This window comes from Macaca fascicularis, chromosome 8 (assembly GCF_037993035.2).
Source record: "Macaca fascicularis isolate 582-1 chromosome 8, T2T-MFA8v1.1".
Classification (NCBI taxonomy): domain Eukaryota; kingdom Metazoa; phylum Chordata; class Mammalia; order Primates; family Cercopithecidae; genus Macaca; species Macaca fascicularis.
This window is the reverse complement of record NC_088382.1, coordinates 154,232,490-154,258,234: the sequence shown is the minus strand read 5'-3', so window position 1 is coordinate 154,258,234 and position 25,745 is coordinate 154,232,490. Positions and strand designations below refer to the sequence as shown.

At 60.2% G+C, this 25,745-nt stretch overlaps 4 protein-coding genes across 42 annotated transcripts in view; 3 read left to right on the top strand and 1 right to left on the bottom strand.

The window, feature by feature from the left end:
* The window catches only part of ARHGAP39 (Rho GTPase activating protein 39), a 144,501-nt gene extending 129,990 nt beyond the window's left edge, over nucleotides 1-14,511 (top strand). For 6 of the 11 annotated variants that reach the window (XM_073999820.1, XM_073999825.1, XM_045399405.2 and 3 more), the window contains 5 exons: nucleotides 10,519-10,592; nucleotides 11,261-11,460; nucleotides 12,187-12,278; nucleotides 12,820-12,989; nucleotides 13,075-14,511. In XM_073999820.1, coding sequence (XP_073855921.1) covers nucleotides 10,519-10,592; nucleotides 11,261-11,460; nucleotides 12,187-12,278; nucleotides 12,820-12,989; nucleotides 13,075-13,269 — 731 coding nt within the window. In that variant the 3' untranslated portion in view covers nucleotides 13,270-14,511. Of the gene's footprint in view, nucleotides 1-6,966; nucleotides 7,060-10,518; nucleotides 10,593-11,260; nucleotides 11,461-12,186; nucleotides 12,279-12,819; nucleotides 12,990-13,074 lie in introns of all 11 variants that reach the window. The other 5 variants (XM_045399404.2, XM_073999823.1, XM_045399403.2 and 2 more) reach the window with 1 other exon arrangement.
* A 67-nt stretch (nucleotides 14,512-14,578) lies between these two features.
* Nucleotides 14,579-17,437, top strand: C8H8orf82 (chromosome 8 C8orf82 homolog). Of its 2 annotated transcripts, XR_012416841.1 has the most exons (4): nucleotides 14,579-14,928; nucleotides 15,591-15,639; nucleotides 15,874-16,699; nucleotides 17,020-17,437. XR_012416841.1 is itself a non-coding variant. In XM_005564373.4 (3 exons), exons 1-3 carry the CDS (start codon nucleotides 14,773-14,775, stop codon nucleotides 16,317-16,319), a joined length of 651 nt encoding a protein of 216 aa, XP_005564430.2. In that variant the 5' UTR covers nucleotides 14,579-14,772; the 3' UTR covers nucleotides 16,320-17,437. The 2 variants fall into 2 exon arrangements, 1 of the variants encoding a protein (XP_005564430.2); XM_005564373.4 differs by having other exon boundaries at nucleotides 15,874-17,437.
* On the top strand, nucleotides 16,620-21,256 carry LRRC24 (leucine rich repeat containing 24). Its single transcript, XM_065519889.1, has 5 exons — nucleotides 16,620-16,699; nucleotides 18,619-18,833; nucleotides 18,927-19,205; nucleotides 19,369-19,537; nucleotides 20,233-21,256. The coding sequence occupies exons 2-5, from the start codon at nucleotides 18,678-18,680 to the stop codon at nucleotides 21,165-21,167; spliced, it is 1,539 nt and encodes a 512-aa protein (XP_065375961.1). The 5' UTR covers nucleotides 16,620-16,699; nucleotides 18,619-18,677; the 3' UTR covers nucleotides 21,168-21,256.
* Nucleotides 18,475-25,672, bottom strand: LRRC14 (leucine rich repeat containing 14). Of its 28 annotated transcripts, XR_012416838.1 has the most exons (7): nucleotides 25,596-25,672; nucleotides 23,584-23,937; nucleotides 23,225-23,393; nucleotides 22,809-22,978; nucleotides 22,107-22,720; nucleotides 20,309-21,572; nucleotides 18,475-19,386 (listed from the first exon to the last, which is right to left on the bottom strand). XR_012416838.1 is itself a non-coding variant. In XM_073999846.1 (6 exons), exons 2-5 carry the CDS (start codon nucleotides 23,910-23,912, stop codon nucleotides 22,153-22,155), a joined length of 1,236 nt encoding a protein of 411 aa, XP_073855947.1. In that variant the 5' UTR covers nucleotides 23,913-24,023; nucleotides 25,596-25,672; the 3' UTR covers nucleotides 18,475-21,572; nucleotides 22,107-22,152. The 28 variants fall into 28 exon arrangements, 17 of the variants coding, with proteins under 17 accessions (XP_073855947.1, XP_073855946.1, XP_073855943.1 ...); XR_012416836.1 differs by having other exon boundaries at nucleotides 22,809-23,393; nucleotides 25,107-25,672; XR_012416835.1 differs by having other exon boundaries at nucleotides 22,809-23,393; nucleotides 23,584-24,023.
* Between the last annotated feature and the right edge of the window lie 73 nt (nucleotides 25,673-25,745).

The following is a 25,745-nucleotide window of genomic DNA, read 5'->3' as shown; positions in this document are numbered from 1 at the left end:
TCACACCTGGAGTCCCAGCCAGGCACAGCGGCTCACACCTGGAGTCCCAGCCAGGCACAGCGGCTCACACCTGGAGTCCCAGCCAGGCACAGCGGCTCACACCTGGAGTCCCAGCCAGGCACAGCGGCTCACACCTGGAGTCCCAGCCAGGCACAGCGGCTCACACCTGGAGTCCCAGCACTTTGGGCCGAGGCAAGAGGATCCCTTGAGCCTGGGAGTTTGAGACCAGCCTGGGCAACAGAGTGAGAACCTGTCTTTATGAAAAATGTTATAAAGGAAATTAGCCAGGCGTAGTGGTACATGCTTGTAGTCCCAACTACTTGGGAGGCTGAGGCGGGAGGATTGCTTGAGCCCAGGAGGTTAAGTCTGCAGTGAGTCATGAATGCACCACTGCACTCCACCACTCCAGCCTGGGCAACAGAGCAAGACCCCCCCTTTTTTTGTTGTTGTTTTTTTTTTTTTTTTTTGAAATAGAGTCTCGCTCTGTTGCCCAGGCTGGAGTGCAGGAGTGCAGTGGTGCGATCTCAGCTCACTGCAACCTCTGCCTCCCAGGTTCAAGCAATTGTCCTGCCTCAGCCTCCCACATAGCAGGGACCACAGGTGAGCACCACCACACCCGGCTAGTTTTTGTATTTTTAGTAGAGACAGGGTTTCACCATGTTGGCCAGGCTGGTCTCAAACTGCTGACCTCAGTTGATCCACCTGCCTCAGTTTCCCAAAGTGCTGGGATTACAGGCATGAGCCATTGTGCCCAGCTAAGACCCCATGGGAGGGGGGAGGGAAAAAGGGAAAGGAGGAGAGGAGAGGTGGGGAGGGGAGGGAAGAAAGACAAGCCCTATCAGCCGAGGAGGTTGTAGGATGTAGCCTGTGCCCTGGAGGGCCAGCTAGGCTGCAGCAGAGTTCTTAGAAAAAGGAAATTGTAGCCTGGGGACCCTTGGTGAGGGGCAGAGCTGAGCCTGGTGCATTGCCCTGAGCACCCTGCCTGCCTCAGCCTCAGGAGCCTCTGATTGTCTTATCTCCCAGCACCTGTATGACCTGCACTGTGTGGTCCCCACCCTTGGGGACTGAGGCCCCACGAGGTGATGCCCCCAGCTTAGCCTTGTCTCATGGGTGGTCACACCTTTGGGTCTCCTGACTGGTCCCCAGGACCTCCCTCAGCAGGTTCTCGTCACAGACGTCAAGCGCACCTGGCAGTGGGCATGGTAGCTTCAGCTCTCCCACCTGCTCCACGTCTGTATATTTTGGAAGGCTGGAGACCCCTAAAGATTTCATTCACTGCTCGCTTCTTCATGCATCCAGCAAGGTCTCCTGGCTTCCAGCTCATGACAGCAGATTGAATATGGGCATTTGCCTCACCTCCACCTTGAACTCACTAAAATGACAGTGAAGCCTTTTTTTTTTTTGAGACGGAGTCTCGCTCTGTCGCCCAGGCTGGAGTGCAGTGGTGCGAACTCGGCTCACTGCAAGCTCCGCCTCCCAGGTTGACACCATTCTGCCTCAGCCTCCCGAGTAACTGGGACTACGGGCGCCACCACCACACCTGGCTAATTTTTGTATTTTTAGTAGAGACGGGGTTTCACCGTGTTAGCCAGTGTGGTCTCGTTCTCCTGACCTCGTGATCCGCCTGCCTTGGCCTCCCAAAGTGCTGGGATTACAGGCGTGAGCCACCATGCCCGGCCAGTGAAACCATTTTTTAAAGGCAAAAAAAACAGAAAGGAATGTAAAATGGTACAGCCGCTGTGGAAAGTAGTAGGCAGTTCCTCAAATAATTACAGATAGAATTCCCGTGTCATCCAGCATTTCACTTCTGGAACGACCCAGAAGAGCTGGGAGCCAAGACTCTTAACGGTGATTCGTACACCCCATTCCCAGCAGCTTTTATAACTTAAAAGGTGGAAACATGCTGAGGATCCATCAGCAACTGAGTGGAGAAGCAGAACATGTCCAGCCACGAAATGGAAAATTATTTCCAGTCTTAAAAAGGAAGGAGGTGTTGACAGATACACGTGGATGAACCTTGAGGGCATCATGCTAAAGGCAAGAAGCCAGTCACAGGCCAGAGATTGTAGGATTTTACCTCCGTGAGGCCCGAGAGCAGTCAGATCCCCGAGACGGAGATTGTAGGATTTTACCTCCGTGAGGCCCGAGAGGAGTCAGATCCCCCGAGACGGAGATTGTAGGATTTTACCTCCGTGAGGCCCGAGAGGAGTCAGATCCTCAGAGACGGAAACTAGAATGGTGGGTGCCACAACTGGGGGAGGGAGAAGCAGGAAGTGAGGGTTTAATGCGGATGGAGGTCTACTTTGGGAAGATGAAAAAGTTCTGGAGATGGACAGTGGTGATGGTTGTACAACAATGTAAATGTACTTAATGTCACAAAACTGTCTATTTTAAAATGGTTAAAGTGGTAAGTTTTATGTTATATGTATTTTACCACAATTTTAAAAACCCACAAAGAAAAAGAAAATGGAAAAGGAAGAACAATTGTTTTAGAAGCTGGAGCATGTGGACCAAAAATGGTGAATCCTGGGCAGATGGTGGGAAAACGGAAAAGCTAAAGCAGGCAGCAAACCCTTAAAAGCTCCAAAGTGGGTAGAGCCAGATTCCTCTAGCAAAGGGGGAAGAGGGTGACCCTGATGCTGAAAACAAAGGATTGGTTAAAACTCTGCTTAACAAGGAAAGCAGTCTGGGCGCAGTGGCTCACGCCTGTAATCCAAGCACTCTGGGAGGCTGAGGCAGGTGGATCACTTGAGGCCAAGAGTTCGAGACCAGCCTGGCCCACATGGTGAAACCCTGTCTCTACTAAAAAATACAAAAATTAGGCCGGGCGCGGTGGCTCAAGCCTGTAATCCCAGCACTTTGGGAGGCCGAGACGGGCGGATCACGAGGTCAGGAGATCGAGACCATCCTGGCTAACACAGTGAAACCCCGTCTCTACTAAAAAAATACAAAAAAAAAAAAAAACTAGCCGGGCGAGGTGGCGGGCGCCTGTAGTCTCAGCTACTTGGGAGGCTGAGGCAGGAGAATGGCGTAAACCCAGGAGGCGGAGCTTGCAGTGAGCTGAGATCCGGCCACTGCACTCCAGCCTGGGCGACAGAGCGAGACTCCGTCTCCAAAAAAAAAAAAAAAAAAATTAGATGGGCGTGGTGGCACGTGCCTGTAATCCCAGGTACTCAGGAGGCTGAGGCAGGAGAATCACTTGAACCCAGGAGGCGGAGGTTGCAGTGAGCCGAGATCGTGCCGTTGCACTCCAGCCTGGGTGACGAGCAAGACTCTGTTTCAAATTAATTAATTAATTATTTCTTTTTTTAATCCCCAGACAGGGACTTCGTTTCAAATAAATAAATATTTCTTTTTTTTCCAGACGGGGTCCCACTGTATTGCCCAGGGGAGTGCAGTAGCGCTGTCACGGCTCACTGCAGCCTCCACCTCCCAGGCTCATGGGATCCTCCCACCTCAGCCTCCCGAGTAGCTGGGACCACAGGCACTACCAAGCCCAGCTAATGTTTTTCTTAAGTTTTGTAGAGACGAGGTTTCACCATGTTGGCCAGGCTGATCTCGAACTCTTAGACTCAAGTGATTCTCCAACCTTAGCCTCCCAAAGTGCTGGGATCACAGATGTAAGCCACCAAGCCTGGCCTCATATTTCTATATACTAGCAACAGATTATTAGAAGCTGGTATTTTAAAATACCATTTGCAATTGCATGTATTTATTTATTTAGAGACAGGGTCTCCAGGGTGGAGTACAATCGCATGTATTTATTTCTTCTGAGACTCTGTGGCCCAGGGCGGCATGCAGCGGTGTGATAGCTCACTGGAGCCTCCAACTCTTGGGCTCAGGCTATGATGCCCCAGCCTCAACATCTTGAGTAGCTAGGACAACAGGCCTGAGTCACCACACCTGGCCAATTTAAGTTTTTTGTAGAGATAAAGTTTTGCAATGTTGCCCCATCTGATCTTTAACTCCTTGCCTCAAGCAATCCTTCTGCCTCAGCCTCTCTGTGCCTGCCTGCAGTAGCATTTTAAAATATGACATACTTAGAGATAGATCTGACAAAGGACGTGTAATACCTGCACAGTAAAAACTGCAAATCATTGCTGAAAGTAAAGCAGTAAAGTAGATGACAAGGTCTACTGTGCTTATGAGTCAGAAGACTCAATGCTGTTAGGCCATCACTTCTACCAAACTGATGCATAGATTAAATCTGAATGCAAAATGTACTACATTTTTTTATTTTAGAAATTGACAGGCTGATTCTAGAATGTATAGGAGCTACAAAGGACCTAGAATAGCCAAAACCCCTTTGAAAAAATACAGAGCTAGAGGATTTACAGCACCTGACTTGTTATAAAGCTAGACCGACAAGAGAGTGTGGCACTGGCCTTGAGGCAGACAGGGGGTCAGTGCCACAGAGAGCAAGGTTAGAACAGACCCCTGTATGCATGAGCCGGCTTTCCATTGTGCTGCAGAGGCAGCTTAGTGAAGAAAGGACAGCCTTTTCCTTCGAGGGTGCTGGGAAAACTGGATGTCCAAATGCAAACAACAGATGAATTTCAATGTATATTTTGGAGTGTACACAAAAAAATAACTGCAAGTGGATCACTGGGAGACCAAGATATAAAACCTAAAACTATAAAACTTCTGGAACAAAACAGGAGAAAATGCTTGCTTTCCTGAGGGAGGCAAAGATTTTTATATATAATTCCAAAAGTACTATCTATAAAAGGAAAACATGGATAAATTGGATTTGATCAAAATTAAGTCTCCTACAAAAGACTGTTAAAAGAATGAGAAGATACACCAGTTACAGACATGCAAAGGGAGGAAGCCAGAGCGACTAACGGCGGTAATGGAATCAAGTTAGAGGCCATGTTTAGCTGATACAGAGACAGACGGTGACATCCAGAAATACTTACAGATGTGCGTGTGAACAGGAGTTAGCGTGCACTCAGGTGTTTCCTCATTCTGTCCGTTGAGAGGGCCTGCAAGCAGTGATTTCCTGGTAGCAGTAAGCACGTCACACACCCAGATCTTGGTTTCTAAATACCGTTTTCCATTAAAAGGATCCAGAGTTCCTTGGAGAAGTGGGTGATTCCAGGGCTGGTGCAGGGCATATACAATACGAGATGGAGTCAAAAGTGAGAAAGTGCCAGAGGTGGGGGTGACGCCTGCCACAGGGACACAGGAGCCAGCGGAAGGAGTTCCGAGTGGCCAAGGCTGGAGCAAGTTGAGCAACAAGATAAAGACCCATTGGATTATAACCCAAGTATAAAATAAAATCCATAAGTGGGCCGGGCGTGGTGGCTCACACCTGTAATCCCAGCACTTTGGGAGGCCGAGGCGGGTGGATCATTTGAGGTCAAGGGTTCAGGACCGGCGGGCACGATGCTCAAGCCTGTAATCCCAGCACTTTGGGAGGCCGAGACGGGCGGATCACGAGGTCGGGAGATTGAGACCATCCTGGCTAACACGGTGAAACCCCCCGTCTCTACTAAAAATACAAAAAACTAGCCAGGCGAGGTGGCGGGCGCCTGTAGTCCCAGCTACTTGGGAGGCTGAGGCAGGAGAATGGCATAAACCCAGGAGGCGGAGCTTGCAGTGAGCTGAGATCGCGCCACTGCACTCCAGCCTGGGCGACAGAGCGAGACTCTGTCTGAAAAAAAAAAAAGAGTTCAAGACCAACCTGGCCAACATGGTAAAGCCTCATCTCTACCAAAAATACAAAAATCAGTCAGAGGTGGTGACGCATGCCTGTAATTCTAACCACTCAGGAGACTGAGGTGGGAGGTGGGAGTCTCTTGAACCCGGGAGGTGGAGGTTGTGGTGGGTGGAGGTTGCCAGGAGGTAGAGGTTGCAGTGAGCTGAGATCGCACCACTCACTCCAGCCTGGGTGACACAGTGAGACCCTATCTCACAAAAAAAAAAAAAAAAATTCCGTGAGTCCATACTGATATAAATGAATAATTCGCCGGGCGCGGTGGCTCAAGCCTGTAATCCCAGCACTTTGGGAGACCGAGACGGGCGGATCACGAGGTCAGGAGATCGAGACCAGCCTGGCTAACACGGTGAAACCCCGTCTCTACCAAAAAAATACAAAAAATTAGCCGGGCGAGGTGGCGGGCGCCTGTAGTCCCAGCTACTCAGGAGGCTGAGGCAGGAGAATGGCGTGAACCCAGGAGGCGGAGCTTGCGATGAGCTGAGACCCGGCCACTGCACTCCAGCCTGGGCGACAGAGCAAGACTCCGTCTCAAAAAAAAAAAAAAAAAAAAGAATAATTCAGTAGATAGGAATAGATAAATCTGTGCAGAATAATGACAAATAATTTAGATACATGTCCACCCTCCAGGAGCTGGAGCCTAACCCCACCCCTCAGGTGTGGGCGGGGCACAGTGACTTCTACAGAGTTTGGCACGGAGCAGGGGGAGGAGATGGCACCTCACAGAAGCCTGGCAGCCATGACCTCAGCTAGGTCATGAAGGCCGGTGGCAACAGGGCGGAGTTACGCTGTGCAGAGCAGGAGGCAGGCCCAGATCAGCCTAAGGGGAACCCCTCCTCTGACTGCAGTGGCTGGCTTGGGGCCAGCTGCCTTCGCCCACCTGTTTCTGTTGGTTTTCTGACTGGCAGGCAGAGAGCCCAGGCCATGGCCGCCCCAGCCTTGCTGCCAGCCAGAGGGCAGATGCTGCCTGCTCTCCTCCAACTCCCCAGACGCCTTCCCTGCACCTCTACTCAGGCCAGTACAGGCACAGCAGCTTCCCAGCCCACACAATGCTCCGAAGGGCCCCTGGCACCTCTCTGCCACTCACACACACAGCCACATCCCCCCAGACACGCTCAGCCCCCAGCCAAACAGTGTGAGCCCCCAACAGGCCCAGGGGCCTGCTCACCGGCCAAGTGTGGGAGCTGAGTGGGCGCTGGCTCCTAGCGTTGTGTTCTGTGGTCCTCATGGTTCTCTTTGCTCCCCAGTGACACAGCACATAAAAGAGCTCCTGGAAAGAAACACTAAGAAGAAGTCCAAATTGAGAAAGAAACCCAAGCCTTATGTTGAAGAGCCGGATGGTAGGGCCTCTCCCCGCAGCCCCTGGGCGCTGCGTCTGCACAGCTCTGCTCTCCAGCCTCGGCCGCCTGGCCTTCTCTTCTCTAACCGCTTCTGGGCGGGGGGGATGGGGCCACTAACCTCAGGCCTGTGGCCTCCTGAGCGAGCTGGAGGGCCCAGGTGACTGACTGGACCCCTGGAGAGGTCAAGCCTGTCCACACCTGTCTTGGTGCTGCCCAGAGTCATTTCCAACTTGCTTGCTGGGTTCTTGATGGGGTGGGGGCATGAGGACTTGCTGGCCGAGGGCTACTGGAGGTGCCCCCAGGTAAGTGAGTGGGCCTGACCCCCACAGGGAAGTTTGCAGGTGGAGAGGTGTGTGGTGCCCTGGAGACAAGTACCCCTCAGCCCTGTCTTCCAGCCCAGGGCTGCCCCTGGGCCACAGGAGCCAAGCCTGCATTCAGAATCAGCAAGGAGCCATCCCCTGCTTTGATGGTGGGCCCCCAGAAGCTGGGGGAGGGCTTCCCTACCCTCCCCACCAGCACCCTTCCCACCACCCACACTCTCACACAGCTTCCACCTCTCCACCTTCCCCCAGGCCCTGGCTCAGGAAAGCCCTGTAAACCCAGGGCTGTGCCCTTTTGAGAGCTGTGCTGTCAGACCAAGTCAGCTGTGTGCACACGTGCACACACAGGCTTCCAGGGCCACCTTCTCTGCTCCTGCAGTGTGGTCCTGCCACACTTGGTGCCTCATGCCCACTCGTCTGTCTAGAGCTCCGCCACCACCTCTCTGCTCCACTTCACTTCCTTTGAGACCACTCAACTTAGGCACCCCTTCCTCCAGGAAGCCATCCCTGACTGCATGCTGCCTATGCAGGCCCAGAACAGTGCCAGCAAGCTTTCTGTGGATGAGGTTTGCTTAGGGCCAACTTCAGGGCCAGCAGGAGGCTACAGGAGCATGAAGGGCCCTCGTGGGGAATGCCAGGATGGCATCTGCCGGGCTGGGGACTTGTCCTCACCCTGGCGCCTCCAAGGCTGCCACCAACAGGTCTGTGCCAGGGTACAGTGACCCAGTCCTGAGTCACCCAGCCTGGTTTCACCCAGGACCCTGGGAGAAGAGGGCCAGCTGCAATGTAGGGGTGAGATTCCTGGTCACAGACATCCTCAGACCACTCCATCTGGGGCAGCGTAGAAGGAGCTCTGCGCTCCTGCCTGAGCTGGTGTCTGGTGGCCTGAGAGCTGGACCGACACCGTTGGCCATAAAAGTCTCCTGGCTGCAGCCAGGCAGAGCAGGGAGCAGACTCCCCTGTGCCTGGAGTGGAGCCCAGTGGAACATTGCAGCCCAGAGTGTGTCAAGTGGCGAGCAGGGTCAACACCAGGAGGCCCTGGCCACACCTGGCGACCTGGGAGACCTGTGACCTGGTCCTGTAGCTCTAAGGTCCCCGGGGCAGGCCTGGCCACCGAGCAGAGCAGCACAGACCTTAGGAGAGCTGCTGCTGTTGGTCCCTCCATGGGCAGCCATCCCACGTGGGCTTGCCTGCAGCCGGAGGGGGATGGTGATGAGGGCTGAGATCAGGCAAGGCCAGATCAGGGCAGTGGGCTCAGAGCAGAGCACCCCACACAGGTGAGGGTCTCCCTGGGCTGGCCATGGGCACTGCCCACTCTCACACCACAGGTCAGCAGACACCTTGGTGCCTGGCCCTGTGCCGATGCAGCGTGAGCAGCAGTCATCCCCAGCTTTCTAGACCTTAGGGCACAGGCCGCCTGACCCCGAGTGAAGCTGCAGGTGGGGCAGTGTGGCCTCAGTCCCTGGCCTACCCAGTACACTCGTGACACCGGCAGCTGCCTGCTGAGCACTGCATGAGACAGGCGTTGTCACGGTCCCCATCCTACAGAGGAGTAAACTGAGGCACAGAGAGATTGCATCATGCTCACCATCAGCTGAGAAACGGTGGCCCCAGTGTATCCCAGTCGCAGACTGTTGGAGGGTGTCCTGGTCCCAAGCAGGCTGGGGCTGGGTGTTTGTCCCACCAGGGGCCAGGGGACAGGAGATCAGGGCCTGTCTTCCCGCAGGGACAGCAAGCAGGAGGCCAGGCCCTGCCGTCTGCCCCAGGCCCCCCGGCCTAGTGACTCTGTGTCCCAACTGCTGAGCTGAGGCCCTGGGTTTCTGCCGCCTTCCTGGGGCTCTGAAGCCTGGGTCCAGTGTGTGTGGGCACCATCCCTTCTAGAAAAACGAGGGCACCTCATAGCCTGCGCAGACCGTTGGTCCCACGCTGGAGGCTGGAGCCAGATCCTCTGCCAGGACCTGCGGCCCCAAGGACCATGACAGATTTCCTAGGACCTAAACATCTATGAAGAAAAAATTCATTTTGGTTACTCTTTTAGAGTAACCAGAGTCTTGTTAGCAGTCACATGTCACTCTTCTGTGGCAATTAGAGATGGACTCAAGACGTGTGTGCTTTTTGAACCTGGTCCAAGGACCCCGTGTCCTCAGCTGTCCACTAGAAACTGCTCCTTCAAAGAAGACAAAGACGTTCCGATTGGGGGTCAGGATCCAGAGGCCCCCCTCACCCTGGCAGGCGGTAGGCTCTGGGTGCTGGGGCAGGTCTCATGTCCAGAAGCACAGGGTCCTGTCCAGCTGTCCAAGGTCCATGGCTCCCCTGGTCCCAGACGGCTTCTCTTGGCATGTTCTCTCATCTGCTTCTTCCCGACCTGGAGCAGGAAGATGCTGCGCCTTCCAGACCCAGCCTGGGAATCCTCTCCCCTCTGGCGCTTTCCCCTGGGCCCTGTGTCTGGAGACTCCCCAGGCTGAGAGGTCCCTGAGTCCCTCCCCAGGTGCTGACTCAGGCACACTGCCCCTCCCCCCAGGGACCTGCTGTCAGGGGCTGAGTTTTAGAAAGCCCCTCCCTTGGGAAAGACTGGGCCTTCTCATTGCCACCTTAGTCCTTCAGAAGAGCCCAAAGGTGGTACTTCAGGCCCAGGGCTGCAGCAGAGCTGGGCTTGCTATCCAGATGGCTCAGTGTCTGCCTCCCCCAGCACTGGCTGTGGGTGCTGGGTAGGTGGAAATGACTCCTCCAGGGGCTCCTGCCCAGAGCCCAAAAGCCAGGGAGGGGCCTGAAGCAGAGAAGAGTCAAGTACCTGGACAGCTGCCTGGGTCAGGCCCCAGGGAGGGAGCAGTGGGGTCTAGAGGCCCTCGGACCCAGGTCCTTGCCTTCCTGTTCCTGTGGGGCCGTGGGAGGGTGGGTGGAGCTGCCACAGGGGTTCCTCCCCAGCCTGTCCCTCCGCAGGTGGGCAAGTGCTCCTTGGGTCTGTGCTCTAGAGGACACTGCCTGAGAGAGTGAGGACCTGCTGCGCTGGGCAGGGGGTGGCTGGGGCCCGGGCAGCCCCGCCCCCCAGGGCCCTTGAAGGACCTGCATCTGTTCACCCCTCTTCTGGCCCCACACCCACACATCCACACCAGGTTGATCGGGTCCCATTTCTTTCCAGGGGTGGCGATAAGCACATATGCCAAGTACTGTTACCACAAGCTGCAGAAGGCAGCCTTGACCGGGGCCAAGAAGGTACGGGTGCACCTGGGGGGCCGGGGAGGGCAGGCGGGGACACAGAGACCCTTGGTGGACAGCCCCAGGAGCCCCGCCTGCAGTTTGGTGTGGGGCAGAAGGGCAGAGGGTGCCACACAGAGCCCACCTAGGTGAGTGGTGGGGTGCGCCAGGCCGACCCCGTGTTCTGACCTGTACCCTCCCCCAGGGGCTCTTCCCAGGCCCAGACTCGAGCTCAGGAGCAAGGCAGGCAAAGGGCTTCAGTCAGACCGCGCCACAGGACCTCATTCCCTGTACCTGTCCCAAGAGCCTGGCCCCTTCCCCACATCCTCTTCTCTCTGATGCACTGCTCCCATCACACCCCTCCCCAGGGCTCTCAGCCCTGCCACAGACTTCTGGAAGTTTCACCCCAGCTCAGCCAGCTTGGCCTGTGCTATGCTCCCTGACAGCCCTGGCCGGCCCAAGGGACACTCCCACCTTCCCAAGGGACCCTGCGAGCTGGTGCTGTAGACAGTGACTCCAGCCGGGGAGCTGGGCTTGTCCGTAGCTCTAGTTGGAGCCAGGAGTTCACAGGGATGACAGGAGGGGAGGCAGAGCCAGGGGCAGCCCAGGAGGAGTTAGGGTTTGGGGCCGAGGAGGGCTGGAAGCAGGACGGCCAGGCCAGACCAGGACAGAGCCTGTCTTCACAGGGGCTGAAGAAGCCCAACGTGGAGGAGATCCGGCACGCCAAGAACGCCGTGTTCAGCCCGTCCATGTTTGGCAGCGCACTGCAGGAGGTCATGGGCATGCAGAGGGAGCGCTACCCTGAGCGCCAGCTGCCCTGGGTGCAAACACGGCTCTCTGAGGAGGTGCTGGCGCTCAACGGTGACCAGACAGAGGGCATCTTCAGGTGCCACGGCAACCCCGGGCGCCGGGTGTGGGGGCCACAGCTGTGTGTCCACCATGCATCTTTGGCATGTAGGGGCCATTAAGCCTCAGGCCTGCTGGGCTGCTTCCCCACCCCTACCTGAGAGCAGATGGAAGGTTGGGGCCACAGTGTGGAAGCTGACCCCAAGTGTGTGCAGGCCAGGAAAGAGGACAGGACCCATTCTGAAGAGGAAGCACAGCCAGCCAGGGAGGGCGCCCCTGCAGATGGCCACCAGCGGTCCAGAGCGTGCTTGGACACCAGCCATGGGCAGCCCAGGGTGTGAGCCTCAGATGACAGGCAGCCCTCGTCTGTGAACAGGGATGGCACAGGGTGCCACCCACTCCCGTGACTCACCTGTCAGGGCAAGGGGTACCTAGGCCCCAGGAGGCCAGCTGGGGAAACTGAGGCTTGCAGGTTGAGCCCCAGTGGCCCTTTGGTGAGGGCATCCACACAGGGAGCCAGCAGGGGTCCAGGGAGGGACGGTGGCCTGGGGAAACACCACACTCGGACCCAGGTGTGTGGGGCAGGAATCCTGAAGAGTGCCATCCACCCATGTTTGTGGGAAAGAGGCCAACTGGGGTGGCAGGGGGTCCTGAGGTTTTGCTCCCTCCAGGGGTCAGCAGGGGCCGACCAAAGGGAGTGTCCAGGCGGAATCATGAAGCCGCAGCGCAGGCTCCTGTTGCCTGAGACCTGCCCTGTGCCCTGCAGGGTCCCTGGGGACATTGACGAGGTGAATGCTCTGAAGCTGCAGGTGGACCAGTGGAAGGTGCCCACAGGCCTGGAAGACCCCCACGTCCCTGGTGAGTCCTCCACACTGCAGCAGAGCAGGCCTGGCTCAGGCTGTGGCTAAGGGGTTCCTGTCTCCACCTCTGGAGTCCACCCTGATCCTGCCTCCTGCCCAGTGATATGATGGCTTCCCAGTCACTTCCAACACATCCTCCTTCCTGCCCATTGCAGAGTCTCCGCAGGTGTCTTCGGGGCACCCCGAGGCCTGCCTGTGCAATGCAGCCCACTCCCAACCTGCTGCTCTCTGCCCTGTGCCCTTCCGCCATGCCTGCTGTGCAGACACCCCCTCAGGGCAGCTGCACAGACTCCTGAGAAAAACCCTGTTTCGCACGTCTCTGCTGGCGTGACCCCCATGCCTCCAGGATCAAGTTCAGGCCCTTAGGAGCTGAAAGGCCCTCTGGGGTCCGGGCCCAGCCGGGTCAGATGGGCCCTGTCCAGAATGGGCCGGCCCTCCCAGCCTGTCACCCACAGCACCCCTCGTGTCTGCCACAGAACCCCACTTGGTCCAGGGGTGCCCGCCGAGCAGGCCCGCTAAGCCCCGTGCTGTGTCCCCAGCATCCCTGCTGAAGCTGTGGTACCGGGAGCTGGAGGAGCCCCTGATCCCGCACGAGTTCTACGAGCAGTGCATCGCGCACTACGACAGCCCCGAGGCGGCGGTGGCCGTGGTGCACGCGCTGCCCCGCATCAACCGCATGGTGCTCTGCTACCTCATCCGCTTCCTGCAGGTACTTCCCTCCGCGGGGGTCCCCGCCGCTTCCCCCTCCCCGCCCCGCCCCCGCCCCTCCGCGCCCACCCTCGCTCCTCCTCCAGGTCTTCGTGCAGCCGGCCAACGTCGCGGTCACCAAGATGGATGTAAGCAACCTGGCCATGGTGATGGCGCCCAACTGCCTGCGCTGCCAGTCCGACGACCCGCGCGTTATCTTCGAGAACACCCGCAAGGAGATGTCCTTCCTGCGCGTGCTCATCCAGCACCTGGACACCAGCTTCATGGAGGGTGTGCTGTAGTGGGGGCGCCCGGGGACAGGAGGGACGTCCTGCCGCCCTGAGCCAGGCCGAACCCCGCACTCGCTCTCCCGGCAGAGGGGCCAGAATCGCCCGGCCCAGCCCTGCAACCCCCTCCCCTCCCCCAGGCCCCTGGCCCCGGCGTTCCCCACGTCTTCTGCCTGGTCTGAGGGTGCAGCCAGGGCAGAGCAGCGGCTGGGAGGGCGCCTCTGGCCCCCCACCTCACGGCCAGTTCCCGCGGGCACCGCCTCGCCCTCCGCTGGCCCCAGGTCAGCTCCGAGAAAGTGCCTTCAGTGCCTTCAGTGTCCTGGAGCCGAGCGACACTGCCCTCCGTGGGGCCGGGCTGCCTCCCCGTGGCTCCTGCGCGTCCTGGCCTGGGCCTTGCCCAGCCGCCCCCGTCTCCTTCCCTTCCTCCGGTCCTTGTCCTGACCTGCAGCTCTTCCCAGCCCCGGGGGAGCTTCCCGACCTGTCCCGCCGCCTCTCCCTTCCTCGGCCCGTGGTCCCCAGCTGGTGACTGCTCAGGAGTTTGGGGGCTCCAGGGCAGTGGGCCCGGGGTCTGGCAGGCTCTCGGTGGGTGGGGTGGGGGCCCCCAAACCAAAGTCCTCTGGGGTAGGGGGCAGGGCTGGCAGGCATTCTGGGGGCAGGGTGGGGGAGGGGCGAGAGTATTTTTTCTTCGTGTAACTATAAATCCAGAATCAATCCTGCATCGCAGCCCACCTGTGTATAGAGATATAAATAGAGGGAAAGATATAAGAACTAAATTTGCTAATGACATAGTTTTAACCTAAATGCTATTTATCTCTGAGCCGTCCCTGTCCTCCGTGCAGAGGAAGTTGAGGTCATTCCTTTTCTTCTCCGATCTTTTTTCTTGGCTTCTGACCAAAAACCAAGCTCTACCCCATCCCCGTCCCCGACCTGCAGCTGACGAGCGTGAAGACGCCGCGCCCGGGACTGCCTGTTCTCGAGGCCAGAGCTGCTGGGGGACCGAGTTTGTACATTTTCCATTTTGGAATTTTGAGTTCCAATTGTTGTAAAACTTAATTTCTCCCCAGTTTTTATATATATATTTTTTAGAGTTCCGTTTTTATTTATTAAAAACAAAAGGCCCAGCCCTGCCGAGGCCCGGGCGGCGTCCTCAGTCGGGTGGCCCCGGGGCCTTTGCGGTCCCGCCCGGCTCAGACGCTCGCCCAGACGCATGGACCCGAGAGGCGACGACGCGAGTGAATAAAGTGCACATGGACCCTGCGCCGTCTCCTGTTCCTTGTGGGCGCGGCCGGGGGCGGGAAGAGACGCGGGGCCGACCGGAAGGGGCGGGGCTGGGTACGCCGCTCAGAGGGCCAGGGCGGGCGAGCCCCCGAGGCCAGAGGGAAAGGGAAGAGCGCCGGGCCCGGGTCGCGGAGGCGGGCGCCGCCGGAACGCGAGGCGCGGGGCTGCTGCGGGCGGGCGCGAGTTCGCGCGGCACCGCCCTCGGCGTGACCTGCTGGCCGCTTCCGGCGCGGGAGGAGAATGTGGTCGCAGTGCGGGGCGCTCCGGAGCCTGGCCTTGGCGCGGTCGCGGGGAGCCCGGCCCTGCAGCGGGGATGGGGGCGTTTCCTACACGCAAGGGCAGCGGCCCGAACCCCAGACCCGCGAGTATTTCTACTACGTGGACCACCAGGGCCAGGTGGGAGGAGGCAAGGCCGTTGCTCGAGGGGCGGGGCCGGGAGAGGTGCCTGTGGGCGGGGCCGGAGGTGAGGGTTTCTGTGGGCGCGGCAGTTGCCAGAGGGGCGGGGCCGAAAGGAAGTCCCACGTGGGTGGGCGGGGCCGGGGGGGGGTGGGCGACCTGGACTCGGCAGAGCTGGAGGAGCGCGCGCTGGAAAGACGGGAGCTGGGTCGGTCCGGCTGAGGCTCCTACACGGGCCGCGTCCCTGCTGCGTCGTGCAGCTCCGGACTCTGCCCTGCAAGCCCCCAGCCCTGGCGCTGACTTCTCGCCGCTGCCAGGGAGACACCCGGGCCGCTGCGCATTTTTTTGGAAGCCCTGTCAAAGGCAGCGGCGTGTCCGGGAGGCAGCAAGCCAGGTAGTCTCCGCGGAGGAGGTGACACAACTGATTACAAACTTGAAAAGAGGGAAAACGTGCAGGAAAGACTTGACTGACCAGGGAGCAGAAGTGCGCATAGATGCGGAGAAGTCGGCAGGGCCCCCAGGTTTACCTTCCACGAGCCTCCCTGCATTCGGTGTGCACAGACAAGCAGGAAAAGTGGGCTCGGGCCGGTTCAGGACCTCCCGAGCTTCCCAGCCTCCCCCTGCACGCTGGGACTCATCATGGCCCGGCCCTCTGTTTGCAGCTTTTCCTGGATGATTCCAAAATGAAGAATTTCATCACCTGCTTCAAAGGTAATGTTGTGCCTTCCTCCCCAGCCCTTTCTTTCTCCCTTCGGGCAGCCCCGGATGGGCTCCCGACTCTGCCGATGGGCCCAGCGCACCAAGGAATGGGCGTCCTGCGCTCAGGAGCCCCGCTGAGTGAGGCCAGGCGAACCTCTTGCCGCCGGCGCCTGCCTTCGGTGTGGTCCTGGGCCCGGCAGCCTTGGGAGCCCAGCGCGCTGAGCATCCGCGCCCTTCATCCCCCAGACCCGCAGTTCCTGGTCACCTTCTTCTCCCGCCTGAGACCCAACCGCAGCGGGCGCTACGAGGCCGCCTTCCCCTTCCTCTCGCCCTGCGGCAGAGAGCGCAACTTCCTGCGCTGCGAGGACCGGCCGGTGGTCTTCACGCACCTGCTGACCGCGGACCACAGGCCTCCGCGCCTCTCCTACTGCGGCGGTGGTGAGGCCCTGGCCGTGCCCTTCGAGCCGGCGCGCCTGCTGCCCCTGGCCGCCAACGGGCGCCTGTACCACCCGGCGCCGGAGCGTGCGGGCGGCGTGGGCCTGGTACGCTCCGCCCTGGCCTTCGAGCTCAGCGCCTGCTTCGAGTACGGGCCCGGCGCGCCCGCGCTGCCCTCGCACGTGCTCTGGCAGGGCCGCCGCCTCGCCCTCACCATGGACCTGGCCCCGCTGCTGCTCGCGGCTCGGCCCCCCTGAGCGGGGCCACGGGAAAGGCAGGAGGCCGCGGGCGCCCCTCACCCCGCTCCCGCGGGACCCCACGCCCCGGAAAGCCCGCGCCACCCGCACTCGCGACAGCCTAGTGCGCCTGCGCGCCCCGCCTCCCCATCTGGCGCTGTCCTTGGTGCTGCCGCGGCCCGGCCCTCCCGGACCCTCCGCTCCCCACGGCGCGCGCCTCCCGCGCACCAGACTCCGGCGCCCTCCGGATTGGCCCGCGCCGGAGACGTCAGGCCCAGGCGGCGGGCGCGGGACTCTGGTGCGCGTGCGCGAGCGTCCCCCGCCCCCTCCCAGCCCGGCCGCTGCTCCGACCGGGGCCGCCACCTGCACGGCGGGGGAGCCGCTCGCCGCGGGAGCGTCAGGTGAGGGGACGCCCGGCCCAAGGTCACCAGGCGTGGGGAGACTGGGGGGTCGGGGACCACCCTGGCTCTGACCCTGGTGCGCTCCGAGAAGGGCGTGGGTCTTGGAGGGGGATGGGGAACGCGGAGGCCACGCCCTCCCTGAGCCCGGCCGAAAACCGACCGGCGCTCGTGGGTAGCAGAGGAGACCGTGGGGGATACAGGCACCGGGTCGCAGTGCTGCAGAGGTGCGCAAGGGCCGCCCGGAGACCAGCTTGGGCCTCGCACTGTGCCCTAGGCGGCACAGGGCGTTCCATCCTCTTCCCTCCCCGCCTCCCACACAGAGGGGCGCCCAGGAGGCAGTTACAGTCGTCGCGGAATCCTGCGTGTGACACCCCGCCCCTGCCCAGCGGATTAGGGGGTGTCCTCTGGTAAAAGGATTTCTGGGCTTCTTCCAGCCTGGGGCCCTCATCCCTGCTCTGGCAGGCCTTTCTACACCAATCTGCATCTAGGGGGGGTCCGCGTGAGTAGCAGCGCCCTGAGATCTGAGGCCAAGAACCTTCTCCACTTGAGAAGCCTTCCTGCTGGAGGCTGACTGGGCCAGGCCTGGAGCCACGTACCAACCCTTTTTACCCAGGGAATGGATCCCAGGGGCCCAGATAACGCCCCCAACTTCTTGGGGTTCACACTCATCTTGAGACATCTGGGAACTGCCTCCGCCTGGGCCAGAGCTATTCCATTAAAACTTTATTGCTGTGCTTATTTATCTCTAGTGACTTTAAATAATCATATGACTTACAATTTAGGGCAAGATTTAAACAAACACCAAGGTCACTTGGTCCCGTCCCTTTCCACATGACTCGGCAAAGAGGAAGAGCTGGTGGACAGGCAAATGTTTGGGGAGGCCTGCCAGATGAGGCTGGGAGACAGGACACCTGCAGCCCTGTCTTCCCTGGCTTTGGGTAGGCTGGCTGGCTTAGTCCAGATCCCTGCTTTTAAAACTGGTTCCTGAAACCAGACCGCAGCCTTCCCATTTCTTTAGGATAAGTACATGCATATGGTCCCCCAGCAAACTCCCTGCTCCTTGCTGATTTCAGAGGTCACACTGCTCCCAGAGCCCCTTTGGGAAGCCACACCAGAAACCCAATTGGTGGCCCAAGGCCCCCCCCGCCCCGTCCCACCCCAGCTTTCCCAGGGCCCCATCTATCCCCAAAGACAGGACACCTTTCTGGGGGCCAGCATGGGAAGCACAGACCCATGGCTCCTGAGCCGACTTTCCCATTATTTTTCTCATCCCCCAATTCTCTGACAGGTTACCTGAGAAAAAGACCCAATTCTAGTTAAGCTGGTCCCACCCCTAGGCCAGGAGCGGGTGCTGGACAAAGCTGTGCCTTGAATTCCCTGGGGCTCGTAGCTCCTCTGAAGCCAGCTCTGCCTGGGCCCCCACAGGATGACAAGGAGGTGTGTCTGCCCAGGGCCTGTTCTCCCCTTCCTAGCTATGCTTGGGTAATGGGGGCCCAGGCTTTGTCACCTAAGCAAAGTTCCCAAGCCCATACCCTGTACTTCCAGCTTCTTGCACCGTAGAACCAAACAGCAACCACTTGCCTGGGGGTAGAGTCGGGGGCAGCAAGCGACACACATCCATGTCCTAAGCAGGAAGCTCCTGACCTGCTGAGCATGGGTGCAGAAGGAAGAGAAGGTGACAGGGTTGGGTGGCTCTCCCTACATGGTCACATCCTGTGAAGAGGACACCAGGAATTCTAAATTCGAACCTGATGCCCCAGAGCTTTAAGAAAATGTTTTTGTCAAAGGAGAAAACCGAACGTTTTATTAGTTTTTTGAACCGATTTATAGCGTCAAAAGTTAGACGCAGGCGCAGGCCTCCATTCCATCTATTGGCTGGCTCTCGACTGCCGAGACTGGCCTGCCAACCTGTGTTTCAGGAGGGCACGCGTCCGCGGCTGAACCGCGGAAGGGCCGGTGAGGAGCTGGGCCTCGGGAGATGGCCCCGGGGGCCCCCGCGCTGCTGCTGCTGCTGCTGCTACTGCCGCCCCGCACCGTTGGCTGCCCAGCAGCCTGTCGCTGCTACAGCGCCACAGTGGAGTGCGGCGCCCTGCGGTTGCGTGTCGTCCCGCTGGGAATCCCGCCAGGGACGCAGGTGGGCACTGTGTGGAGCTGCGGGAGGACAGGGTGCCCCCAAGGAGAAGACCCCCGCAGCGGGGTAAGCGCCTCCCCTTTCCCCGGCCTGCAGACACTGTTCCTGCAGGACAACAACATCGCGCGCCTGGAGCCAGGAGCCCTGGCGCCGCTCGCCGCTCTGCGGCGGCTCTACCTCCACAACAACAGCCTGCGCGCCCTGGAGGCCGGCGCCTTCCGCGCGCAGCCGCGCCTGCTGGAGCTGGCGCTCACCAGCAACCGGCTGCGCGCCTTGCGCAGCGGCGCCTTCGCAGGCCTGGCCCAGCTGCGCGTGCTCTACCTGGCGGGCAACCAGCTGGCGCGGCTGCTGGATTTCACCTTCTTGCACCTGCCGGTGAGCGCCTGGGGTCTGAAGGGGCGGGAGACTCCATTATGGCCGCTCGCCCTGTAGGGCTGGAGTAGTTAGAAAAGGCAACGTAGTGTAGCTTGGTAAGAAGAGGGGGCATGCCCCCAACCTCGGCGCCCTTTTTCCTCACGATCTGCTGTCCCTACTTCAGCGACTGCAGGAGCTTCACCTGCAAGAAAACAGCATTGAGCTGCTGGAGGACCAGGCTCTAGCGGGGTTGTCCTCCCTAGCACTGCTGGACCTCAGCAGGAACCAGCTGGGTACCATCAGCCGAGAGGCGCTGCAGCCCCTGGCCAGTCTGCAAGTCCTGCGCCTCACAGGTACCTCTTCCTCGGGAAGTGTCTCTGTCTTGGCCAGGTGGTGGCAGTAGGGAACAGGCTCATGTGTGGAGGGGCTTTGATAGCAGGCAACTGGGCAGCAGTCTGGAGGGCCGCACCACCGCCTGCAGCCACAGGGGAGGGCTGCGGGAATGGGCGTGTTGGGGGATACAGCTCAGGCACCCTGCCTGAGGAAGACAAGACAGGAACCCCACAGGGTGACTTAACAGAGTTGAGGATTCTGTACACTTTTAGGCCCTCAGAGGGGAGGCAAAAATTGCAAAGGAGACAGCTGATCAGGACTGGGGACATTCCCGAGAGAACATCCAAAGACAAGGCTGAGAGGACTTGTAAGGTTTCAGTGCTGGTGAGATGCCTATGTGGAAGCCCAGGTTCCTAAAAACAGTGGCACTTGTTGCAGGAAGATTTGAGGAGCAGGTGCTTCCTCTGACGCAGAAGTGATCTGTAACAGGCAGGCATCACAGAGCTGAGGCGGAGGGGGCGGGGCGGGGGTGAAGGGCTGCTGCCGCCCCACGGAGCTTGGGGTGAAGGAAGGGGTGGCAGGGGCCTTGGACTCCGTGTGAAAAGGCTGTGGTAGGTGGGAAAGAGGCCCCTGCCCTGGCCCGCAGAACCCCAACTGCACAGGCTGTGTTGTAGCACCATCCTCAAGCCACCTGCCTGATGCTGCTCTCCCACAGAGAACCCATGGCGCTGTGACTGCGCCCTGCACTGGCTGGGTGCCTGGATCAAGGAGGGCGGCCAGCGGCTGCTCACCTCCAGGGACAGGAAGATTATGTGTGCAGAGCCCCCGCGCCTGGCGCTCCAGAGTCTCCTGGACGTATCCCACAGCAGCCTCATCTGCATTCCGCCCTCTGTCCACGTGCAGCCGCTGGAGCTCACAGCCAACCTGGGTGAGGACCTGCGGGTTGCCTGCCAAGCCTCTGGCTACCCGCAGCCATTGGTGACCTGGAGAAAGGTGCCCCAGCCTCGCGAGGGCCGGCCGCAAGCCCAGGCCCAGCTAGAAGGCGGGGCGCCGGGCCTGGGCGGACACTCGGCATCCGACACGGGCAGCGGCATGCTCTTCCTCAGCAACATCACGCTGGCCCATGCCGGCAAGTACGAGTGCGAGGCCTCCAATGCTGGTGGCGCTGCCCGCGTGCCCTTCCGGCTCCTGGTCAACGCGTCCCGGCAGCCGCTGCAGCAGCCCGCGCAACCGCCACCTCCGGCCGCCCGCCCCGCTGGTCGCGAGCCCCGGCCCGAGGCGGGAAGCATGGCCTTCCGCGCCCTGGGCCTGGCCACGCAGACGGCCATTGCGGCGGCCATCGCGCTGCTGGCGCTCACGGCGCTGCTCCTGGTCGCCATGATCTGTCGCCGGCGCCGCAGGCGAAAAAAGGCGCGGGGGCCACCGGGGGAGGGCGCGCTGTTCGTCAACGACTACTCGGACGGCCCCTGCACGTTCGCACAGCTAGAGGAGCTCCGCGACGAGCGCGGACACGAGATGTTCGTCATCAACCGCTCCAAGCCGCTCTTCGCCGAGGGTCCGGCGGAGGCGCCGGCGGACTGCGGACCAGCAGAGGGGGCGGGGCCGGGACTCCGCGTGCCCCCGCCAGTCGCCTACGAGATCCATTGCTAGGGCGGCGGGCGCGGGCAGATGACGTGGGCGCCGGGGACTGGCCGGCGCGGCAGCGCACATGCTCCGTCAGTAAAGGTGGAAGCCGCGCAGAGTGCGGTGAGCCGTCTGTGGGACGCGCAGCGGGAGCGTTGCACTCGGGAATCCTGGGGTAGCAATGGAAGGTGGCCAGGGAGGCCCCAACACCTCCCTTGAAGTTCTTCCAAAAAGACATCACCCCAACCTCCAGCTCTGCAGGGGGGTCCCTCGCTGGCCCTGGCCGGCCACGGTAGGATCTTGGGCCTCCGAAAGGTGGGAAGAGCAAGGACTGGCCGGCAGTGCAGACGGGGCCGCCCTGCGGGCAGGCTGGATGGCAGTTGTTGCCCAGTGGCCATGTTGGGGATGGTGACAGCAGAGATAAGGATAAGGCTGACCAATGTGGACAGAAAAAAAAAGAGCCATAAATTCAATTTCCAGGCACATTTGTACCTTGATGACCCCCTCCAGCCCGAGCCCAGCCCAGTGGGGTGGCTGGGTGGCAGGGCAGGGAACACGTTAAGAGGCACGAGTGCCTGGGGACCCCAGCCTCCCTGAAGCAGCCTCTGTCCAACTTCAACCCCAGAGCACTGAGCTCTCAGTAGAGGGATGGGAAAGGCTCAGAGAGGCCATCATCTCTCTCAACTCACAAGTGGGATCCCAAAGCATTTGCACAAAGGACCAGGACCCCAGAGGGCAGCCAAATGCAGCCAAACTGAGCAGGGCAATGGAAGCCTGACATCCAGCCCTGGGGCCCACAGATGGTCAGCCAATCATGGAGCAAGTGCAGGGAAAACCGCGTGGGGCACTGCAGAAAGCAGGGGAGGCTCGAGGTGTGCCCAGAAGCAAGGCGGACCCAGCAGGAAACCAGAAACCAGTGCTTTTGTGACAGGCCTCCACCAGGGTCCCAGCAAAGGCCCTGCCTACCTAAAGAGACTGCAGGACAGCCTGTGTCTCACCCAGAACTACTTCATCATAGGCTGAAGTAGTCTGCAGCCAGTCGCCCATAGATGTCCGTGGTCCAGAGCACATGGGCACGGCCTGAGGCTAAAAGCAGCTGATGCAACTCTGCTTCTACTCGGGCAAACTTCTCCTCATTGATGGAGGCCTCCAGCAGGACAGAGGCAGGCGGCGGCCAGGGCAAGCCCTCATAGCAGTCCACAGGGAAGGGATGCACCACAGTACGCAGCTCAGCCTGCGCCACTGAGTCCCGCAACAGCTCCTTGAGGCCCGCCATGGACAGTGGGTTGCCATAGAGGCCAAGGTACCGGAGACTGGTGCACCGAGTCAGGATGGGTAGTGTGGCCAACAGCTGGGTGTCTGCAAGCTGGCACTCAGTCAGCTCCAGATGCAGCAGTGTGGCTGCTGATGCCTGCAGCAGACCCTGGAATGGTGCCAGCTGGCTGCCAGACAGGTCGTTACCACTCAGGTCCAACTTCTTGAGGTGGGCAGCATGGGGGCTCTGTGCCAGGAAGCGCAGGTCCTCAGGCAACAGAGCACAGAAGGCCAACTCCAGGCTCTCCAGGGGGCTCTGCAGGGTGCTACAGGGGACACAGGGGTCACAGACAGGCAGAGCCAGGGAGGGTCCCTACAGAAGGGAGGGGCAGGGCAGTGGTGGGGCCCGCTCACCTGAGCAGCTGGTCCAGCCTCCCTGAAAGGAGAGAGGAGCCCATGCTGAGCTCGCGCAGACAGGTGAAGCGGCCCATCTGGGCAAGGAAGTAGCGGAAGTTGTCCTCGCCATCCACGGAGGGCTGCCTTGAATCCCCATGCACATAGTGGAGCCGCAGGCTGGCCAGGTGCTGGAAGCGAGCCACGTGTGGGATGATTACAGACAAGCCACGCAGGCCCAGGTTGTTGAAGCGCAGGTCCACGCGGCGCAGGCAGCCTGCATCCAGAAGCTGCAGCAGGGCCACAGTGTTGCGCATGGGCAGGTCCTCAGCTCGCAGGTCCCGGCAGCAGAGCCGCAGTGGGCTGCCCACGCTGCTTCGGAGTGCCTCCCGCAGGAAGGCATAGGAGGCCCGGTTCACCCGCAGGTCCACACGCACCTCCACGGGGATGGGGGCTGGCCCAGGCTCTGTGGCGCCCCCCTGCTGCTGGGCGATGCATGTGCGAGCCACGGCAGCAGTACAGTCCCACATGCTCATGGTGCCAGGATCCTGTTCCACACCATCATCCAAGAGGCCTGTCATGTCCAGCACCCGCAGCGCATGCTTCCTGGGAGTAGGAATGATCTGAGGAAGGGGTCGAGGGGCAGGGCCCATACCCCCTCCCAGCCAGCTTGGGACAAGAGCAACACACCTGCTCCTGTATGAGCTCTTGCTAACTTTACCACCCAAGCCTAGAACCTTCTCAAGGGACCCACTTACACACCCCTAGCCTGACAACCCTTCAGATAAGTCCATACCTGCAGAGGGGCTGTGTGCTGGCCCCAGGCTCTGGGGTGTGGAGCCGGGCAGTCAGCCCCAGGATAACGGCCTGCATGCTCTCAGTGCTAGGCCGCTCCTGCAGGAGGGCACGGCTGCAGTGGGCACACTCCTGTAGCAGCTGCTGGAAACTGAGCAGCGGGAAGGGCCATGTGTGTACCAACTCGCGCAGTACCACTGTCTTCTTGTCCATGAAGGCCACCTTGAACAGCAGGGGGAAGAGTTCGCGTGGCAGCAGGGGCAGGGCCTGGCAGGCAGCTGGCTGGCACTGCAGCACCTGCCGCGTGCTCAAGAACACAAGCGTGTGCATGGCGCTGGGCCGGGCAGACGGCCACCTGCAGGAGAGGGACTTCAGCAGGGAGGAGAGACCCTAGGCCACTACCAAGCCACACACAGGTGGTAGGAAGGCCCAGCATAGCGCCTGAAACAAAGTCAGCAGTTAACAGAGGCCACGGCACAGACAAGCACCTATTAGATGCCTAGCGCTGGGCTAGGTGCAGTGAACTGGCAGACAAGGTCACAACTCAGCCCCAGCCCTCCAGAGGCACAGGACTGTTTAGGAAAACCAAGTGTCAAGCAGTGTGACGTCGTCGACAACTCGCTTGCTTGGGTGTGCTTTTGACAGATGCCTGTTGCCTTGCAGGGCCCCCCATGGGTACTTCAGGCCTCCCAAATTACAAAGCTGCTTCACAAAACCTTCTTTGAAACCTGAATAAAGTCCAGGCCTCTCCCCACCAACCTTCATCAGCATTAACGTTGACGGGACACTCCAAGGAGTCAAGCAGCCAAATCACGTTTCCCTCCCCTCTCCTCACAGAGGCTCTCCAGGGCTACCCTGGGACTCCACAAAACAACAAAGAGCTGGAAGCACAGATGCAGCTTCATAAGCAACAGGGCAGGTTGAAAAGACCGAGACCTAGGGAATACTGAGTCCAGATGATGTAGCCTATGAAATCCAAGCCTTCAATATAAGCCCCCCCCAAAAAAAACTATTCTCCAGAGTGTCACCAAGCACGAAGACCCCTGAAAGAAAGCAACCTTCACCTTTGGTGGCTCTTACCAGTGGCCTAAAACCTCTCCCTCTTCCCTGGAGAGCCACTGTGGAAAGAACAAGTCTTAAGTATGTGGGATTCGGAAGGTGCAAGGCTACAGATTGCTCAGACAAGGCAAAGAAAGCTGCCTAAGCAGCACCCAAGCTGCAGAGATGCGCGCGAACACTCCCAAGGCCACAAGGTACCTGTGACACAGGGTGCCAGCCCTGCTGCTGACTGCAGCATCCTCAAAACTAAATCGCAGCCATCTCCCTGTGACAGATTAGAAAATGAAGGCCTAGGCCTGGCCCAAGGTCACAGCCTGAGTGACAAGTCAGGGAAGGGGTCTAGGGAGGACACTCTGGCCCCAGGGCCCTTGTTTTTGCACATACAAATAAGTCCTTAAAGAACCGCTTCCTGAAAAGTCCCAGACACCAACCCTCGGTCTCATTCTGAGATCTCAACGGTCATACCTCGCTCTGACAGGACAGACCAACCGAGCACCTGTCACGGGAGTACACGAAAGCAGACGGCCTGGCCACCAAGGGAGGCAGGCACCTCCGTGCGAGGCCCCCGCCCCTCCCGCCGGCCACGGGGAACGCGTCGGCCCTCGGCTGCCTGCGTTTCGAAAAGACGCCCCCGCCCGGCTCCTCTGGGCCTCGAGTCGCGGGAGGCGCTGGTCCCTCCGCTCTTTCTTGTCCCGGGCGGGGCCTGCTCCTCCAAGCCAGGTGCGTCTCCCACCAGGGCCTGACGCCGCTCCGACCGGCCGGGGGACTCCCAGTCCTTCCCGGCCCGCTATGGCACCGCCCGGGCTCCCGGCTTCGGCCCCGGGCTCCCAAATGCAGCTACTGCCTCCCTCAGCCGGGCCGCCCCGAGCGACCGCTGCCACGCCCCTTGCGGCCAGGCAGGGCCAGGGACGTACGCCGCCCCACTCCGACCCCCGCCTGGCCGCCTGCGCTCACCGGTCCCGCAGCCGCAGCCACCGCCTCCGGCCCCGCCTAGACCGTCCGCCGCGCCCCGCACGGCGCCGCGGCGCCCCGCGATGACGTCGGCGCCCCCCATTGGTTGCTTGTCCAGGGCCCGGCGGATTGGCTGCCTGGTCGCGGTGGCCC